Genomic DNA, 21,670 nt, shown 5'->3' with positions numbered 1-21,670 from the left:
CATAAATGATCAAGTTTCTTATATAAAATATAATTATATTTGACTATAGCTCCTGTATATCCTCTCACAGAAACACCTACAGGTAGATTACTGATATGAGCAAAGGCCACAGAAAACCTTGTTATCCTTCATTGTCTAGGGAAGAATGATCATGGGAAAAGGTCTGTACATGTTCAGAACAGATGCTGGCTTTTCGGAATTTATTATACTGACCCCAGAGAACAAACTGATACAGAGGGCCAGTTGTACAATGGTACAATGCCTGAGTCAGGCCTGAGGCATCATGGGACACCAAAACTTAAGAAGATTAGCATCCATTAAAGGAAACAGTACAAAATATGGAAGAGGGAATCAGATTACAATGAATGAGTTAAGTGCCGTCTATGCAGCCCCTCGATAGATGTATGTACAGACCATACCTGGTGACTAGGAATCATTTCTCCCAAGAATATGGTGTAAACTAAGGCACAGAGTAGCAGAAATCCTAGCTGAGCAACGCAGACTCCTGTATACATGTCTGCTGGAGCCAGACTCTCAACAAGGCCATGGGAAGCATCACTACTTTGGGTTTCTGAGCAGAGAATACTAGGATCAGACATGTGATTTAACATAACAAGGGGTCTTTAAAGATGAGGATAGGCTGGAGGGCACTGCCAGGAGGTTGTTTAAGAGGTTCCTGTGGCTGTCCGTTTGAGAGATAAATGAAGGCCTTCTGTAGAACCGTTGATGTAAGTTAAATTGACAAGATATGGAGCAGAGACACTGCAGTCAGAATGAAGAAGACTTGGTGCAGAGGGAAAGGAGATGGAGGTGCTGAGAAGCCAGGCTTCCACGCTTAGGTTTCTGGGGTGTCAATGCCACAAACGCAGAGATGACAGGAAGACCTAACAGTTTTCATATACGCTGCATGGAGGAGTCTGTCTGCGTGCCTTGGAGACATGTTCAAGTATCTGGCAAGATAGCTAAGGGGAAATGTCCAGGAGGCAGTTGGCTATCTGGACCTCACCCTCAGCACAGAGGGTCATCGTTAAGATGCATGTACTGGGGAGAATCCACAGAGGTACCAACGATCCTGTGTGTAGGGGGACTGATACCCCTAAGCAAAGGTTCCCAGGACGACAGCAACAACAGGAAGGGGACAGAGCCCTTGGCCACCTCACAGTCTTCACTCAGAACTACTGCAGTATCTTGGTCATCTGTAGTTCTTTGCGTAGGGCTGAGGACACATGAGCTTTCCCCCTCCCACCTCAGCACGTCTACTGGTGTCGCCCTTGTTCAGCTCACATTTAGGAAGCCATAATGGAAGACTTCATGGGTGTAGCTTATGATACTTCCACGTGACAAAACAAAACAACAAACTCCCTGTTTCTCTGGCTCTTACAGTCTGGGTTTTTCCCCCACTTCCACGATGATCCCTGAGCCTCAGGAGCAGGAGGAGTGGTGTAGATGCAGCAGCGGGGACTGGGCTCCACAGCTCTGCATTAGGTTGGGCTGTGGTGTCTGTAATGCCCTTTGCCTGCTGCAGAGAAGCTTCCTTGATGAGCAGTGAGAACCATGCTTATCTGTGGGACTGAGGACAAATATTTAGAATGGAGCGAGGGATCATGCTGGTTTAGGAAAATGGCAGTTACAGCCTCTCCTCTGAGATCCATGTCTTCACTAGCCCTATAGGGGGCTACACTTCCTGTTCCAAGCATCATTTCCCTCTTGTAAAGTAGGTCGTAAGTCCAATTAGAGAGCTGTTGGCTACTGCCAAAGTATGCATGCCACTGCCGAACCCTTAAAATTATTGTGCCATGCTGGTAGTTATTGTAGTTCACAGGCACCCTAGGTGGGCAGGACTGTTGGCCACTTTCCTCCTTTGGCAGTTTGCATGGTGCCTTCTGGTACATGAAAGCTAGTCCTCAGAGAGAGGCTTTCAGGTCAGACACAGCACAGGTCCTCTAGGGCCTCTAGGGTCAGAATGTAGTGCATGGTATCTACAGCAAGCGATGGTGACTTAACTTCTACCTCTGGCCCCTCTTTTTTATTTATTTTTATTTTTTCTTCTTTTTTTTAAAGATGAGGTAATCAAGGCCAGACAGGGCAAGTAAATTCCTAGTTCTACTGACTTTAGAACTAATGTTTTTCTTGTCTACCTTGTTGTCTTTCTAGAAACAGGATCAGGGAACATATATGGTATGAAAGTCCATTTTCTACCAACAGACTACAGAGTCAAAGGAAACAGTGAACAGTCACAAGACCAGAGCCTAAGCACAGCAGTCCATATGTTCAGATGAGCTCAGAAGTGAAAAGGAAGCTTCTGGAGCCAAGTCCCGTAATGTGTAGGGAGGACGTCAGCACCCTAGTCAAGCAGTTAGCGCTGACTCCCAGTGTCACTCTCCAACGGCAACTTCTGAAATTGAGTCAAGGTCCACTGTGGACCTTTCTAGCAGCTACTGAAACAGAAGGGATGGTAAAGAATTCCTCTGTACACAGAGGAGGAGTGAAGGCCTAACTGCCGCGAAGCCAATATTCTATACCTCTGAGACATCTGTCTGCAGGGTTAGGCTGGAGCGTCTCAGAGAAAAGAGCAATGAACTGAAAGAAACCGAAAGGTTTTCTGTTCCGCTCCCCATCAAAATGAAAAATCTCAAGAGCACAGAGCGTCTCCTCCCTCTTCTGTGCCTGTCAGCACATTTCAGGAGGCCTGGCCACGTTGCTGCACGGCTGGCTAGGGAGCAGACTGACACAGCACACGGGTTCGTGGTGGGGCCCTGCCTGGGTGGTCTGCTGGTATCCTTTTGATTAAATTCCCAGGCTGGGAGAACTGGAGCTGCTCCTAATGATAGCTAGGTCCTGAAATCTCAAACTTGCTGGCCGGAGAGGGCCAGCGCTCCTCTAATGCCCTGCCTCCCACTCCTCACCGCAGGCTGGGCTCCTTCACACACTGTGCACTAACAGCAAGAACCAAAAACGGCCCTGAGGCAGAGCTAGTGAGAGCTAGTGAGATCTCACACCTAAGCTGAAACCCTACGCCAGCACCCGGGACGCCTCCTCCTGCAGCTTTCAGGTGCAGATGTTCCCTAGCACAGCTTTCAGGAGCACACACATCATCCCAGATGGTGGCCAGCCTCTTGCATGCCAAGGGAAAGGTCTAATCCGACCTGCTTGTTTTCTAAGGTGTACATTAGAATGTACTGTACACCTCTCTTACTGTGAATGCACATATACGGCACACAGGCCACTGCTTAGGTGGAAAATGGTTGCTATTCTTATGTGTTCTAGAATGTAAATGAGGCAGCATCATTGCAAAAATGATCAAAAGGGGATTCAGAGAAATTGCTTCTGCTTTTAGCTATATAAATTCCTTAAAAATGCAGGCCCTAATAAAAATCCTAAGTTCCTCAAAGCTTTTTACGCAATTGTGAGGTTAAGAATCACTTCTGTCAAGTCTACCATTCCTTAGAATTTTCACTTGGAAACAGAGGGAAGAAGCTCAAGCACCTGTGTCTGAGGGTTTCCAGTCACCCACCAGAGCAACCAGGCCCTCTGCAGCCTCCTAAGGGGCTGGGCTATCCCTCCAGCTTCAGTCCAAGTGCCCAGGGCGGACGCCCTAAGTCCAATACACCACCCAATCTGTTGCCCCAGACATGCAGACCAGGGCTCCTAGAAGCTGACTGTGCCCTTTTTACAATGCAGTTGAAAATGAGTACTTCCAAGAAGGCTGCTTTGGGCTGTTTCTGCTCTCACTGACAAGCAGAGGTACCCTTTCGGCAGTTACGGTATGCCCCAAGGAAACAGTCTGGTGCGCATGGTTATTAGTATCATGTTTGGGTGGCTGTCGCTCTCACAGGACTCAGTTATTCCTCAGTCAGCATGATGTCACATTATCAGTGGTTTACCACCAAAGCCAGGAATGCTCTTAAGGGCTTGGATAAAGTGTTTTAAATAAATAAGCATGACAAAAATCAAAGTTTTCTAAAAAATGCCACTGACTACTTTAACAGGATAAGTAGTCAAAATTATAGATAAAGATAAAATGTTCTCTCAAAAATGCCTAAAATTTAATTTTGTACAACTCTTCAATATGGTACAAATAATTTAAAATCTGCTTTCTGTGTTCAATGGAATGTCTCTTAACTCCTTGGCCATAAAACAATTAAATAATAGAGTGTTTATGGGATATAACTAAGCCAATGCTCAGAGGAAAATTCATAGCCTTTAATACAAAATGGATAAAAAGAAATTAGGCATGCAACTCAAGAAATAAAGAAATGAAGATAAGGAAAGCACAAAGAAGAAATTAGTAATGATAATGCAATAAAATTATTAATTCTACAACAATACATAAATAGTAAGGGGCCTGGCATGATGGCATACGCCTTTAATCCCAACACTCAGGAGGCAGAGGCAGGGGGATTTCTGTGAATTTGAGGCCAGACTGGTTTACAAAGTGAGTCCAGGACAGCCAGGTCTTCTTATACAGAGAAATTCTGTCTCAAAAACAAGCAAACAAATAAACAAACAAATAAAAAGAAAAAGAAACATGTATTTTCCAGCATATAAGACAACCTCCAACTTTTCCAGTTAAAATATAGCATTTGGAATATACTTGCCATATAAGACTACCCTTCTTCAATGCACACCCTATGCAGCAGACTCAGGCATGTGTCTATTTGCAGACAGGGCATAGACAGCCAAGCACTTTATTAAATGCCAGCAGCCAGCTGGCAGCCAGTGCCAGGCTACGATGCCCCTTTAAGGTGCGCTCCATACTCTGTCTGAAGATGCACCCTCCAAGTCGAATGGGCGGTGTGGATTCCGGTGGAGAGCCAATCCACACTCACATTCTCCTCTTCAAGGTACAGGAAGGTGTGTCCAGTTTGCTCCTCCCTGCTATTCATACTCCCTGCACACTGTGCACAGAGCGAGGAATCAGCCACAGCACCCCCCACCCATATGCACTGGACATATGAAGCAAGCTGTAGGTAAGCACCCAGAGTATAAGATCACCCCTGACTTTGGCAAGGATTTCTCAGGGGTTAAAAAGTCATCCCTCTCCCTTTTTCTTAAAGAATTTTATTACTATGTATACAGTGCTCTGCCTGCATATATATCTGCAGGCCAGAAGAGAACATCAGATCACATTACAGGTGGTTGTGAGCCACCATGTAGTTGCTGGGAATTGAACTCAGGACCTTTGGAAGAGCAGTCATTGCTCTTAACCTCTGAGCCACCTCCCCAGCCCCAAAAAGTCATCTCTTATATGCTGGGAAAAATATGGTAGTATGAATATATCCAGAATTAATCTTTTTGTGTGTGTATGTGTGTGTTTCTCTATGTACTCTTGTCTGTCCTTGAACTCAGAGTTCCAACCTGCCTCTGCCAACTGAATGCTGGGATTAAAGGTATGTGGTGCCACCACCGCCTAGCTCAGAATTAATTTTGTGAAGAGGGATTTGTAAACTGGCCAATTAAAAAAACATGAAGAAAAAAAAAAAAAAAAAAGAAAAAGAAAGCACAAATACAAACAGAAATTGAAGATGAAGGCAGTATTAAGTCAGGGAAGCCTAGGCACCTGAGGAGGTCTCTGGACACAAAGCTGCTTGTGCTAACAGCGACCGTTAGCTCCCAGGTACAAGTTGAGATAGACTCCTGGAGCTCCTGGCCACTTTCCTCCAGGAAGCCACAAGCATTTATCACTCAGCTCAGTTAAGAACTGGAAACAGCTTTCCTTTTAAACCAGCGAAAAGTAAAAGCAGCTACAGAACAAATGTGCCAGAGTGTATATTAAAAGTCATTACAATGTATTATTAGTTATTAAGCAGAAAAAAACCCCAGATGATTCCAAATTCCAAATTAAACAACTGTGTCCTCTGAGAGTAAATGGCTGAAAAACATGCAACTGAGCTTTTCTATAACAAAATGCATTTATCTAACAATTCACTTTCCTCACACCAGAAACAATGTTACTCCTAAAGCCTTAAGGGTTGAAGTAACAGTGTTTCACAGGTGCATGGCATTCAGACTTTGCAAAGAGGCTTTTACATCCCATCCTATGGCCCAGTTGTGTTTTTCCCATCAATAAACATATCCACAGAGGTTGAGAAATGAACACATAGGCAGTCAGTGGGAGGATACAGCCTTGGGTCTTCCTAGGTGCTCCACCTTACTTTTTGAACATGACAGCACCTAAGTACTGCATCACCCAAGAATCACCCTATTGCTGAGACTCTGACATCTAGCTGCAGAGTTGATGGACTTATAGAGCACTGGCACTGAGGTTATAGGTGAAAAAGACAGAAGGGAAGGCTTCCCAGGAAGGGTATGTAATCTGGATATTACAGGACCAGGATCTTAGAAATTTCTGGGCTCTGCAACATAGCAAATGATAGGAATTGAAAATACATAAACACTAATATTGACTGTTTTTATAGTAATCACAAAGAAAATAATTTGATGTCTTCATGATGCTTCTAGATACTTACTTAACTGGAAGCCACAATGCCAGCTAGAGACCAATGATCTTTACTTTTCTCATGGACAGCTGACGTTTTCAACTTTCTTCTCCAGTTGCTATGGCCATCCCTGTCCCCATCAGCCTGGGGCCGATGTCTAACTCTCCAGCCCCTCTCAAGTCTTATCACCACCTTTTTACACTTCTTCGCTTCCCACTACACATTAGGCCTCTTCATCTATTCATTTCAGTTTACTCAGGATTGGAAAATACTCACTGCCTACTATGCTGGATGAGGGTGAGGTCATCCTCAGTCCACGGCAGGCTTCTCTTGCTTTGCTCTAAGGTGGTGGTGTTTTTTTTAACAGAGAACTAGGGTACTACTAGAGAGCGGTGTGCTGTCTACTTTTACATGTACCTAAGCAATTTTCACCTCAATTCCCATATACTAGATTTAATTATCATTATGGAGTTATAATCAATTTTAAAAATTAACACAACAAAAATACCGAAAAATGTTATCACATAGTGAATACCATGGAGTTCTTATCAGTACCTCATTTGGAGAGCTCTGATTCCATTTAGCATTGAGGAAGGTTTTTACTTTCAATTAAATACCACGGGGACTACACTAAGGGAGAACAAAAAGACCTCAAAGATCAGAAAAGTGTCATGTACCAAGCCGGGTACTGTGTTACACACCTGTAACCCCAGCACTGAGGGAGGCAGAGGCAGGTGGTTCTCTTTGAGTTTGAGGCCAGCCTGGTCTACAAAGTGAGTCCAGGACAGCCAAGGCTACACAGAGAAACCCTGTCTCAAAAAACAAAAGAAAAAAGTCTCATGTATCATACATTATACACTGTTGGCTATTCACACCAACTCAAGCTGCAGGGAGCCTTCAGTGCCATGGACTCCCTTTGTATTGTAAATGTTGTAAACCCTCTGTAGTTCCTGAACAAGAGCTGTCAAATTGGTGGCACTTCATCCCCAACCCAGCCTGAGGCAGCCATAACATACCACAAGCAGGAGCTGTCAAAATGGCGCCACCTCCTTTTCTGCCTCAGCCTGCAGCAGCATCTCCTCAAGCAGCTCTGCAGCAATGGCACCTCAGTCAATGCCACTCCTAGCCCTGAAGGTCTTCCATTGCTAACGCATGGGCCCGATGTAAGAAAAATCTGTGTGTGCCTGCATGCAACCTAGTGTGTGAAAAAAGCCACCAATCTGCAAGCATGAAAACTATAGGAAAACCCACCAATCCTTGAGCGCCCCCAAGCTCAGGACTTGAAATCTCACCAATCCTCACTCTGGAAATCTCTGCCCTGAAAAGCTCCCCCAAGAAATCTTATATAAAGGCTGTATCTGCTCAGTTTCCCTGAAGTCCTCTCCCTTCTCCTGAAAACAGAGGCAGCCAACCCTAGATTCATCCCTCTATACCCTGGACCCTCCCAATAAATCTTTTATGAGATTTGCTGCCTGCCATGATTCTCTCATTGAAAGAGGCCAAGAAGCAATGAAGCAAAGAAGCAGAGCAGGACTGAGGCTCCTGAGCTCCTCAGCTCAGCTGGGGATACCTTCCCCTAGGCGCAGCAACACTGAGGAGCAGCAGCCAGAGAGGAGCTGGTACACAGCAGCACTCTAGATCAGCCGGGGACATCCTCCTTCACAGCTGCAACACCTCTGCTGAGGAGGCTTCCTCTCAGAGCTGTGCGGTTCCTGGGCTCACGTGTGTCAGGACACCCTTCCATCGGGACACTGTCCCACCTCAGAGCTGTGTGGTTCCTGAGCTCCAGAGTCCCACGACACCTTTCTATCCAAGCCAGAATGTCAACATACACACATATGCATGAATCCTAGAGTCAATGCCCTCATGTCTGTTTCTGTCATATCTGTGTCAGTAATCATTAGACATGAAACATTCTCAGTTCATGAACTAAATGGGAAAATGGGGAGGGGGCAGAGGATGAAAATAATGTTATGATATTCTGATAAAAAGAGCTATAAAACTAGGATTCACTGGAAAAATTTAAGAATAAAAAAGTTAATGTAAAAGAAGCTGAGCTGGCAAGATGGTACTTGTTCCCCAAATCTGATGACTTGAGTTTAATCCCTGGGACTCATATGGTAAAAGAATAGACTATTGCAATTGTTCTATCACTTCCACAAGCACTAAGTGATGCCTGCAAATGGCTATTCGTGTGTGTGTGTGTGTGTGTGTGTGTGTGTGTGTGTGTGTGTGTGTGTGTGTGTGTGTGTGTTTGAACCCCTCACATTATATTTTCTGTTCAACTTCAGATGTTACCTATGCAATGCTGTATACCATAAGAGCCACTAGCAGACTGAACTTTGGCAGTGCCTGTAAGAGTTACTTTCTTTACAGTTAGGGAAAAAACAGTTGTTTTATACATGAACAGCAACCAAGACTCACTGGAGACCATAATAAGCACACAGAAAAACAGCCAAGTGATGGAAAGACGGCACGACTCGCCCCAGCATGCCCACTCCGCAGCCCACAGAGCTGGGTGGCAGCTGGCCTGCCCCTACCTGCTGGGTGAGGAGACTGATGTGACTGGCTGGCGAATACTGCCTGGCTGCCTGCTTCTCCGCGAGCCGTTGGAGTTCAGCCGTAACCAGACTTTGGTTGTACCTTCTGTTAAATGAACCTTCTTCAGCCTCTTTTTGTGCTTTGGCTATTCCTGAATGATGCTTGTGTGGATTGCATGAACCTGCTGAAAAAGAGAAGAGTTCTCACCCATTTAAGAATCAAGTCCTAAATAAAATTACAACAGTGGCAAACAAATTATCAGGCTGATAAGACACTGATGAATCCTAGGGAGCTCTAACAGCATAAAGGCCAAAGATGACCTTCAAATGTCACAAAACCCATGGACGTCCTTGCCATGCCCTAGGAACTCTTCCTACAGCCAAATTGTCCTGTGCTTATTACTGTGTGATGGCTTATAGAGGATTTCTAGCACAGGGAGATGGGGAAAGCCAGTGTTAAGATTTTCTGAGGCTTCAGCTGAGCAGCAAGGCAACCAACCATATGGTACTAGGTTCTGTCCTCAGCATCACTAGGAACAAAAGAGAACCCAAACTTTGAGATTCTGATTCTTTTTTGGCTTTATTACATAAATATGCATGTCAGCCTGTGGCATCCATGGTAACAGCACCCACAATACTTATAAAGCTCCGAAGGGAAACAGGTATGAACGAGAAGCCAAGCATACTTAGAAAAATAGCGGGGATATTGTATTTACAAGTGGTATTCTCTCAGATTTACATTTTCTTCTTTCAACTACTTGATCACAGTAAAATCAAGGTTCAAGTTCTCTTTTGATTATAGAATTTTACTGAAAAACTTCTTAAAATCATGAACGTAGAAGCACTACAATGTGTTTCTGTTCTATGTACCTACTTATGTATCTTTGTGGTGGGGATTGAGTCAGGAGTCTTGAGCTCTACTACTGAGCCACACGTCCCAGGCCCCTTCTGTCCTTTCGCAATGCTAACACAGGATGAGCATTCTGTATGTGCAATGTGGTGACATTCCTTTAAAAGGCTTTCCATGTTATCTGGCATATACATATATTTTTACAATGTATGTGTAAGTTATGAGTACATTATGATGAACATCTGTAAGTTTCTACAAAACCCAGGAGCTATATCACCAATGACATACATTAACCAATGTGCCCCTCTCCATGCATAATGCCCCTCTCACTCATTCTCCTCCTCAGTACCACATCATTTTATCATATACTTAGTGTTTTCCTGTATATATACAATGTAAATATATGTACACATGTACACAATATGACATAATTTGCTTGTTTTCAGGCTACATAACAATGGCATCTCACAACAGTAGTTCTCCAGTGTTAGCTTTTATCACTGAGCATGGCACTTCCAAGAGGTATCCTCGCTGGGTTAGTATGGATAAACTCGTGTGTTTTATTTGCTGTCTTGCTATGCTTCTGTTCCATCAGCAGTTACTCTGAGCTGACTGTGGTTATAAACAGCACAGTGGGCACTCACGCACACACTGCAGCAAGGCTTCCTTGTGCTGATGCCTGGGAGTGGAACTGCTGGGTCACAGGGTTCATCTATTTTCAAACTGAAGTGACATATCAGAGTGGCATGCTTTCTGCTCCTACACATGCATTCCTGCTGACCCACATGTCCTTTAATATTTGAGACTGTCAAACATTCCCTTATCTAAGAGGCTAATTATGTAATTAACAATGGTGCTGGATGCCAACTGCTTGCCTGATGAGCCTTATTTTTCTATTGTCTTTTTCTTGAGATATTAGAGTTGTGTTTTTGTTTTTACTTCTGCTCCATATAATAAATTTGCAAAAAATTTTTATTATTAAGTTCTACATCTTAAAAACTGTTTTTGTTTTTGAAACAGGATCTTACTATATTTCCCAGGCTGGCCTGAACTCATGATACTGCAGCCTACACAACCCAAGTGTGGGCGTCATCATTCACAAGTGAAATTTATTTTTATGTATGGGTGAGGCAGGGATCTGAGCCACTCACCACACAGCACCACTTTCCCACTGATGTACAATGCCTCCAACTTGTGTTAACTTTCTTAACCTAGTTTCTTAGCCTTTTACTGTGCTCCTCTGTGAATGTCACACATAAGTCTTAGCAACGAGCTCAGGAGGTTCTCAGGGTTCTTGGCCAGTCCCCTTTTTCTGATCATTTAGAATAGGCTTATTGAGTTAAACAGTAAACTTGCTGAGGTTTTTGAGCAAACCTTTGAATCCAGAGATCAATTTCATTGAGTATGGCCTGAGGCTTCCTATGCCACATATAGTGTGTTTGTCCACTGATGTGCTCTTTCTCTGGTGACTTTTGACATTTTATAAAAAGTCTTTCTAAACTTTTCCCAGGGTAGCTTAACTTTATGCTAATGTCCAAATGCGTTCTAAAAACAGTATAATGGATGATAACAGATTCAAAATGCTGTATTTAATGACTATTAAAGAATTTAAGCTTCGGAGTATAAATGGCCTCTGGTGGGCTGACCATACTTCTCTGGAAGTCCACATTCCCAAGAGTTTAATAGACATCAAAAACTGGACTCAGTGGGTTTCAATTGATAAAATATATGTAGTAAAATTTACCATTTAAACTTTTTTTATTCTATGAGGCTTTCAAACATTTTCATTATATTGGTTAGATTAACCACCCTCTCCTAACTCCACCTTCACTACTCAACAAACTTTGTGTTCTCTTTTTTTTAATTACATATATTTGCAGTTGAAACAATTGTTTTAAACACTATACAGCTCAAAGTTTTTTCTAAAATGTACCTGGAGGCCATGTTATGTTTTCTAGATAGACAGGACACTATCTGCAACGAAACGCTGCTGCCTCGGTTTTATTTTTTAAACCTTTTAATGCTGGCTCTCACTTCCAGTAAAACACTGAACAGAAGCTACATTAGTGAGCATCCTCATCTTGACCATAAAGTCAATGAAAAAATGGTCAGCATCTCCTCATTTAGACCAACACATTTGCAGGTCTGGGGCAACCTCTTTTCAGGTTAACAGGGGCCATTTCTTTTCAATAGTCAGAGAATTACTATGAATGAGTTTGGAGTTTATCAACTTTTTTTTTTAATTTACAATGATAACAGAAGTGTCTTTCTTCTTTACTCTGTCAGTGTGGTGGGTGATACAGGTCTTCTACTGCTAAACCACGCCCACACTCTGTGAAGAGACTTTCTTATGGTACACGCTATCCTTCAGATGTGCCTAGATTTGGCAGGTTTTCATTTTGATTAGAATTTTTGCAGCTGCATTTATAAACAAAGGTGGTAATTTTCCTCTTTGGTTTTATCATTAACTTATTTTGTTTGCAAGACAAATCCAGTCACATAAACCAGGTTAAAGAGTATTCTTCCATTCTCTAGTAATTTTTAATATTTGAATTATCTACTTCCAGGAAGAGTGCTAGGATTACCAATCACACTGTGTGGGCTTTATGATTCCTTCCAAAGGAGAATTTTAAGTACTACACTTACACTCACAGGACTACGCTGCATTTTTTTTTCATGATCCTGAGTGAATTTTACACACTACATTTTAAATGAAGTTTGTCCATCTCAATTTGGGGGGAATAAAATTGTTGATAATATCTTACTTTTTTTCTCATCTATGCATCTTTCTTTGTCTGCTCCTCCATTCCTTGTATATAGGAATGGAATCCTGTCTTCTCTCATTTCATCAGTCTCTCCGTGTGCTTACCTACTTTATTAGAGATAGCCCATGGGTGGCTTTGGCATCCTCTATTCTACTTCTGAACCGTGTGGGTTTTGCATCTCTCTTTATGATGGCTTTCTCCTTAGATGCACATCATTGTTGTTTCATCCTGCTTCAAATAGCATGACATGCAGCTGTCCATTACTATTCAGTTCTAGAATATTTTCTTTACATTAAGATTTCTTTTCCCATTTTTGACTTTGAAATATACAGAGGTTTATTATATATTCCTTGGTTATTGGCTTTTAATTTATTTTAGTGTGGGCAAAGAATGACACTATATGATTCCAAGACTTACAGTTTTTTTCCTTGCTCATGATATAGGACATAACTGATTTTTTGGTTTTTCTTTTTTAAAATTATTATTATTATTATTATTATTATTATTATTATTATTATTATTATTATTATATTTACATTGGCATTCTGCTTCCATGTGTGTCTGTGTGAGTGTGTCAGATCCCTTGGAACTGGAATTAAAGACAGGTGTGACCTGCCACATGAGTGCTAAGATTTGAAGCTGGGTCCTTTGGAAGAGTAGCCGGTGTTCTTAACTGCTGAACCATCTCTCCTTGCCAGACATCACTGATGTTCAGAAATGTGCTCTTGGGTAGAATAGACTTCTCTATTTATTGGGTGCATAGTTCAAGATATGATCAATACACAAATTTACCATCCTGTTGAAATCATCTCTTTTAAAGATTTACATTTATTTATCATTTAGTGTGTATGTAGGCACAAATGTACATACTTACTTCAACACAGTAAGTGTGTGGAAGTCAGAGGACAACTTGCAATTGGCTCTTTTTTTCCTTCAGGTGAATCCCAGGGACAGAACTCAGGTTGCCAGCCATTAAAGTGCCTTCACCCTCTCAGTCATCTTGCTGCCCACCTCTAGCCCCTTTTAAAGTTAAGGCTACTTACTATGTAGCCCTGCCTGGCCTCGAACTTAATGTATAGGCTAAGCTAGCCTTGAACTCAGAGGTTCATATGTCCCGGCCTCTTGAGTGCTGGGATTAAAGGCATGCATCACCATCCCTGAATAGTTATAAAATGTGGCTTAGGCATAACTCATTTTGAACATGGGCATTATTAAATTACTTAAAATCTCAACCAATGTTAAACACTACCCAAAATGATTCATGACAGCATCTATCAATGTTCTGTGGACCTGTTTTGTTTTTCTGTTTTTGTTTTTTTTTTTTTTTAATGCAGAATCTCACAGTTCTCATGGGAATGCAAGAAACCCAGAAAAGTCTAAACAATTTTGAGAAAGCATGAAGGTGGGAGAAAAACTTTTGGTGATTTAAAGACTTTTACTCTAATCTACAGCAAGAAAATGGAATCATGTATAAGACAGATTTAAAAAACCAACAGGAGTAGAGCTGAGACTCTAGAAAGAAATCTTTTATATTTGTAGATAATTGATTTTGACAAGCATGCAAATTAATACAGTGGGGAAATAACATTTTAAAATAAATGGTCCTGGAAAATACTCAACATCCACATGCAGAAGAATGAATTTAAACACCTGCACCACCTCACACACAATAAGTAATTGAAAATGGACAAAAATCCTAAATATAAGAAATTAACATGAAACTCTCAGGAAAAATTATAAGGAAATCTTTATGAATTTGGGTTAGATAATAAGTTTTCAGCTATGACACAAAAATTAAAAGCAACAAAAGAAAAAATAGGGGAACTGGACTTCATGAAACTTAAAACTTCTATGCTTGAAGAAAATGAAAAGAACCAATAGATAGGGGGAAACTATTTCTAAGGCAATTAACTGATGAGGAATTTTTATGGAGGATATATAAAGAACACAACTCAATGATATACCTCAGTTTAAAAATTAGCAAAGAAATCAATATACATTTGCCCTATAAAGAAATACAAAGCATGCAAAAATCAACACATCATTTGCTGGTAAGGAAATGCCAATCAAACCTTTCTATATAATTGATAAATAGATTAGATTCTAATCCAAACCTTCTATGATGGGTAAAATAAAAAAGGCGTTAAATGTTAGCGAGGACATGCTTGATCAAATTGGGGAGTCATGAGACTTATCATATGATCTAGCATTCTACTCTAGCTATATGCCCTAGAAAATAAAAATTTGAGTCTGCACATAAATGTTACAACACTGCTTATAGCACCAATACTCATAATGGACAAAGTAGGGGGAAATGTCCACCATGTGACAAACAGAGAAACAAATGCTGTACAGCCACAACAGAACAGCATCTGGCTATTTAGAAAGCATCAAGCATAATAAATAGTAACACAGATGAAGCTGGAAAACACGACACTGTGAAAGAAGCCAATTACAAAGACCATTTATTGAATAATTCTAGCTATGTTAAATGTCTAGAATAAACAAATCTGTAGAAAAAGAAAGCTACTAGTGGGTGCTAGAGGCTGGGAGAAAGAAGAAAGACTGTTAATAGCATTCCTTAAGGGGAACAGAAAGTGTTCTGAAGCTAATCAGTGATATTAATTGTACCTGCCTGTGAACATACTAAAAACTACTGAATTTATACAAAATAACCAAGTTTCCAAGTAGGGGTTATTATCTCAATAAAGCTGTCATGAAAACGGGCTGGAGATATAGGTCACCAGTAGGGTGTTTGTGTAACACATGCAAAGTGCTGAGTTCGATCCCCAACACCGTAAAATAAATGGGAAGAAAACTTAACTGACAATATGGGTCTACTTCATTTAAAATTAAATGTCTTATCTTATAAATGTCTTATCTTAAATTCTTTGGTCATATCATTTTTAAGTTGTCTGATGCAGGAATAAATACTTGAATCAGAAAGAATGCAGAGAAACGCCACAGGTCTCTGGTCGCCTGCAGTGGGAGCTCTACACGCCTTGCCTTCCTCATCCCACTTATGCAGTAGCCAAGAGCAGCCCTGTCTCATTCTGTATCAGTGAAGGAATGCTAATGGGCAAAATGCATGACCCTTTTTCCGTCACAGCAGAAGGCAGCAAAGAAAAAGCAAAGGGCAAAGAGAGTGTTCTGCTTTCATGGGGCTGGGGAGGAGCTGACATGGCAGGCAGTCTTCATTTTCTCACTCACCTGCCTTTGCTGAAGAGGGACGAGACAGTTTCTGGCTATAGATGTGGGCTGCACTTTGGAAAGAGGAAAAGGGGCCAATGGTGTAACTGCCTGATCGACAGCGTGGCAGGCCAGCGGGGCTTACGTTCTGGGTCCCAGGGTGTATGGAAGGAGTAGCACTGTCGGGGACTGGGTTCAGTAGGAGTGCTGACTGGTGAGGCATGCTGGGGATAGCTGGAGAGATTTGAGATAAAGAATGGTGGCCAGGACCTGACGAGAGGGCAGAAGTTGTGATAATAGATGACAAATGGGTGCTGGGAAGTTTCTGCAGAAGAACAGCAGCAGGACCAGAGTAAGAACAATTGGTATAGACTAGTTTAGCCTCCTTTCCTGCTGAAGCGGTAAATCCTATTAAAGCAAAAACAAAACAAAACAAAAGAACAAGTCATTTTAGGAAAAATGAAAAATAAACATACAATCTCTATGACACATAAACATTTTAGAACGTCAAAATAATGTTAACATGAAACGGATCATACAGACTTTAATGGGTATTCATTTTGAACTTAATAAATTATGCTTACCAGAGACAGCCTGGTAACAAGAATTTTACTATATTTTTGTTGTTTTGTTTTGTTGTTTTTCAAGACAGGGCTTCTCTGTGTGGTCCTGGCTGTCCTGGACTCGCTTTGTAGACCAGGCTGGCCTCGAGCACATAGATCCACCTGCCTCCGCCTCCCCGAGTGCTGGCATCACAGGTGTGCACCACCGTGCTCAGCTTGACTTTTACTGTATTTTTAACCCTTCCTAAAAGCTTGAGTTAAGATTTTCCCCACAACACAGAGTAGGCACATTCTACAAATGACAGGCAAGCAGGACAAAATGTCTACAAGGAGCAGCTAATTCCTAAGCTCTGGGAAAAAAGAAAGTGTTCAGAACGGCTAAAGAAAAGGAAAAATGCTTTAGAAAGAAAATAAGTTACTCATAGGCAGAAGTAAATTCTAAGGGAAAGGGAAGAACAAAAGGAAATGTCCCTGGGTAATAATGCCCCATGCATTTAACACCTGACAACTGGTTTTCTTTTCAGAGACATATCAGAGAGAAATATGTGTTTCAAACACTCACTAGATAACTTATCCGAGTGGATTTCTGTTGCCTGTTGCGGTTTGGGCTGCTTTATTTTCACCTCTTGTACTGTCTCAGGGTGATCTGAAATAAAAAAATTCTGACTTAGGCACTTTTATTAATCAAAATCATAACATGAAACACAAGTATTAATGAATGCTGGGAAACACTGTTCATCCCGGTACACTCTTTTAAGGATGGTTAACACCTGGAGCCAGCGGCCAACTAAGTGATTCCCTAAGATCCCCTACACCAGCTCCACCTCACTAAATCAAGGAGAGACTCAAACCCAAGGCAGGACTACAGATTGTGACCCAGCTAGGACCTGCCTAGAAAATGAAATAAGTAAGGGAAGTTGGGTGCTTCCATCAGGACTCGAGACTGGGGCAGGGGTGGGAAGATAAGCAATCACAGCAGCTGGCAGGCCCTGCTGGAGCCACGTCAACATGTGTAGAGAAGAGCAACACTGTGAGGAGAGGTGCAAGTGCAGCCTCACTAACAGTTAGTTAGTGTACCACTTTGACTCTGAATCCTAAAGTATAGGACTCAGTTTCCCTAAGACAGGTTGGTCACTATGTTCAATAATAGAACCAGTTTCCACTGTAGCAGTTTTTCTCTACTATAGAACCCTGAAACAGAACAGTCCAAAGCTATTTAAATACTTAGAGACATGTACCAAGGTCTGAGAGCCTCTCAGGATGGAGAGGAACATGTGGATCCTGTCCTCCCCATCACCACTGCAGGGGTGAGGCTGTCATCCGCCTGTTCAGCTGTGAGATGAACCCACACACCGAACTGTCATATGCTTTTTTTCTTGACTGAAATCTTCATACCTCTCCCTAGGTTTATACAACAGATAAAGCAGGAACTGGTTTTCTAATATAAAAGCAGTCACTAAAAAAATAGATCTAAGGGGCTGGGTAGTGGTGGTGTAAGCCTTAAATCCCAGCATTTGGGAGGCAAAGGCAAGCCAGCCTGGTCTACAGAGTGAGTTCCAGGACAGCCAGGGCTACAAAAGGAAATCCTGTCTCAAAAAACCCACAAAACAACCAAAACAATCAACAACAGATGACCTACCTACATCACTAGGAAATGCTCATCTCCTCTATTTTGCCAAGGGATAAACAGCCCCACAGATACCCATTTGGCCCCATCCCACCAGCTGAACACACTTTTCTCTATTCCAACCTCACTGTAAAACCTTCTCAGCCTCCCTTCCACAATAAACTCCATTGGCCAGACAACACTTTATCAACACAAGGGCGCTGATGGCCCTAGCCATTAAACTGCTAGCAGCTATCAAAGGAGCTAACAGAAAACATGAAAAGTAAGAGAAGAATGGACAGACAAATATGAAGTTAGGAACAAACTCCAGGAGGAAGCTGGGCTCAAGAGGACTCCTAAAAAGACAATCCAGTGACACAGTTCCTAGTTAGACTTTATGGAATAGCCTAAGTGGCTTTTACAACACTGGGCTGAGATGTAGCTCAGTGGTACAGAGCCAGTCTAGTCTGTGAGACTCTGGGATCAATCCCCAACCCTACAAACACAAAACAAAATCAACAATGTTTCTTTTCAAAATTCACTTTACATTTGAAAGGACCAAGTTTCCTGATTATTTTTACACTACACTAAGATGGGCTTAAGAACAGTGACAAGGCTGGAGAAAGGTTTTGTGGTTAGAAGCACAGGCTGTTCTTGCGGAGGACCTGGGTTCAGTCCTCAGCGCCCACACAACCTGCTACAACTCTAGGTCTAGGGAATCTGCTGCCTTCTTCTACTCGCTATGGCACCAGGCACACATGTGGTCCACAGACAGACATGTAGCAAAGCACTCACAAAAGTAATAAAAACAAATAAATAAAAATTAAAATACCAACAGTGATAAATTTTACCTAGGCTTGAACTGAATCTTACAGAGAAGGCCCAGAGCTTGTTGATAGAGAGTGATTGCTATGTGTCTTCACAACAACATGAGGAACCAGAGAGTGTAGTGCACATTGGATTCCAAATCTCTGAGAATGGTGTTCCTCAGGAGCAAGAACTTTCAGAAACACAGGGAATGCCACAAAGACTGGAGAAAACCGATAGCACCAGGGCTTGGGACCAAGACCAGTTGCCTCATTAGGTGTGGAGCAGCTGCATACAACAACAAACAGCAAAACTCTATCAAGGTGCCAATGGTGCTGAGAGGCCTGTTTGGAGTAGAGGACAGCCAAAGAACCCAGACTAAGAGCAAAAGCTTCCAGTCAGACAGATGATGGCCCAAAGCCTAGGCCCTGTGTGCTGAGGAGGAACCCAAGCAAGCTCAGCTCTGGGAGCTAATTTTCTCAGCTGTAATGAAGTTTGAAGACGGAGCCTGCTCTGCATGCTGTGTGGAAGTCAACAGGAAGAGATGTGCTCAATAAACACCAGGTTTCCAAAAAGAGAAGAAAACCCCAAACCCTGTTGCGGCCATGAAAATGAAAAGTAAACTTTAAAGGATGCCCTTCTTTTGCTTTACAGACAAAAAGTTGGGCCGCACTGGCCCGCCCACCCACCAGCCGCCAGCCCTGGCCCTGCAGCGAGTCCAGTCCCGCTGGAGACTGGTGTGCAGCCAGCTCTTCTGGACTCTTCTCTGCAGGGCTCCACTTCTGCTTGCTTGCATTTTCGCTCATTAGCTGGCATACTTACCACCTTTTGCCCCGCTATCAGAATAGCTACTGCTGTTCTTAGAGCTTTTAGAGTTAGTCCCCAGGAAGACACTGGCAGACTTGTTTTTTTGGGTATAAAAGGTCAACACCTCCTCCAGTTCAGCCTCACTGAAATGAAGAAGAGAGTATGGTCAGCACAAGAAGCTGCTCTGGAAAAATCTTCTGACAATTTTATTATGGAAACAGTAAGCAGGAGAGGGGAAAGGGAGCCACACAAGCTGAAAGCTCCTCATTAACTAATGGTTTAAAATGAGGCATAAATTAAAGCAGCCAGGGAAATGGACACCATGATGATAAGGGTTTACACACACACACACACACACACACACACACACACACACACACACACACACACATTTTCTAGATCTGCACTATCTGATGCAGCAGCCTCTAGTTACATGGAGCTATTTAGAATCAGTTAAAATGAAATAAAATCAGCAGACTCTGTTCCTGAGTTGCACTGCACACATTTTAGGAGTTAGGTAGTTACCTACAGAAAGTTTTACTGAAATAATAACACTCATGAGAAGGAATTGAAACCACAGATTGGGTCAGAGCTTACCAGTGACCTATTTTTGTATGCTAACTCCTCCCCAACTTACACACACACACACACACACACACACACACACACACACACACACACACACACACACACACAGAGAGAAAAAGCTTCTTCATAGCCACAGGAGGCAGTTATCATCTGGCTGCAGTTTGCAATGCATCTGCCTGTTCCTAGATAACTGACCTAGCTGCCACCTTAACTGGCCGTGTGGACACTTACAAATGACTAAAATTACGTCTGTTATGAACAGCCACAAAGTGTAAAGTGTCAGAAAGCATAGGAGAGCAGAGGTGGGCCTCCCAGCAAACATTCACACACAGATTTCACTGCAGCTTAGCCAAAGGGCTCAGAAGTGATAACACAAGGATTTTCAACATGTACAGCCATGTTTTGGTAGCCATTTTCTTATGCTTGGAGCTTGGTAACCTTCAAGGAGATGAAGCAGCCCACACTAACGAGAACTCAGGGAAGCACCTCTCCAGATCACTATAAACCCGAGGATCCCACGGAGCAAAGCAGCACAAGATAAATAGTGTTAGTAACTAGCCAAATCTGCAGCTCGAGTTGCACTGGGCCCTGCTTCTCTCCAGCAGTGTTTTATTTGGCGCTTCTCAGAGTATCTGAAGGCAAGGGCTAGCTGGCCCAACTCCAAGCCGCTCAGTACCTGTCTTATCCTCTGCCCACTTCCTCATTTGGGTCTTCCTGCCTCCTTCCTGCAGGCATTTGAGTTTGTCAGCCTGTTGAAAAAAACCTCTGTACTCTCCTTAACTTAGTAGAAGACCCTACTCAACCACGCAGTTCCCAGAAATTGTTATAATCAACAGTAAATACGAACCAATGTATTTTCATCTTCAACACTATTAGTTTAGAGTATATGGTTTATATTTAGAATCTAGTTATATGTCTTTTTTTTTTTAATGTGTGTGAAAGTTTGAGTTTTTTTTTTTTTTTTTTTTTTTTTATTAAGATCCTAACTATAGCCGGGTGGTGGTGGCACAAGCCTTTAATCCCAGCACTTGGGAGGCAGAGGCTGGTGGATTGCTGTGAGTTGAGGCCAGCCTGGTCTACAAAGTGAGTCCAGGACAGCCAAGGCTAAACAGAGAGACCCTGTCTCGAAAAACAACAACAACAACAAAAACAAACAAACAAAATCATCTTTTTTTTTTGAGACAGGATTTTTCTGCACTGTCTGTCTGTCCTGGAGCTCACTTTGTAGACCAGTCTGTAGCTCTGTCTGCGTGTGCCTCCCACGTGCTGGGATCAGAGGCTTGCCTGCCTCTGCCTCCCACGTGCTGGGATCACAGGCTTGCCTGCCTCTGCCTCCCACGTGCTGGGATCACAGGCTTGCCTGCCTCTGCCTCCCACGTGCTGGGATCACAGGCTTGCCTGCCTCTGCCTCCCACGTGCTGAGATCACAGGCTTGCCTGCCTGTTTCTTCTCTGCTTCTAATGCCCTCCATTCCCTTATTTACTTTATGAGTGAGTACATCCATGCGATGGTGCA

The 21,670-nt window shown here is 42.5% G+C and overlaps 1 protein-coding gene across 4 annotated transcripts in view; it reads right to left on the bottom strand.

Moving 5' to 3' along the window:
* Ttll5 (tubulin tyrosine ligase like 5) overlaps positions 1 to 21,670 on the bottom strand; it is a 249,816-nt gene that overhangs the window by 123,015 nt on the left and 105,131 nt on the right. For all 4 annotated transcript variants that reach the window (XM_051149557.1, XM_051149550.1, XM_051149542.1 and 1 more), the window contains 4 exons: positions 19,583 to 19,710; positions 16,910 to 16,993; positions 15,806 to 16,192; positions 8,981 to 9,165 (listed from right to left, as the gene is read on the bottom strand). In XM_051149557.1, the coding sequence (XP_051005514.1) occupies positions 8,981 to 9,165; positions 15,806 to 16,192; positions 16,910 to 16,993; positions 19,583 to 19,710 (784 nt within the window). The remainder of the gene's footprint in view (positions 1 to 8,980; positions 9,166 to 15,805; positions 16,193 to 16,909; positions 16,994 to 19,582; positions 19,711 to 21,670) is intronic.

The sequence above is a fragment of the Acomys russatus genome, chromosome 1, assembly GCF_903995435.1.
Source record: "Acomys russatus chromosome 1, mAcoRus1.1, whole genome shotgun sequence".
NCBI lineage: Eukaryota > Metazoa > Chordata > Mammalia > Rodentia > Muridae > Acomys > Acomys russatus.
Note: the sequence above shows the minus strand (reverse complement) of the source record. Positions and strands in the feature narration are given on the sequence as shown.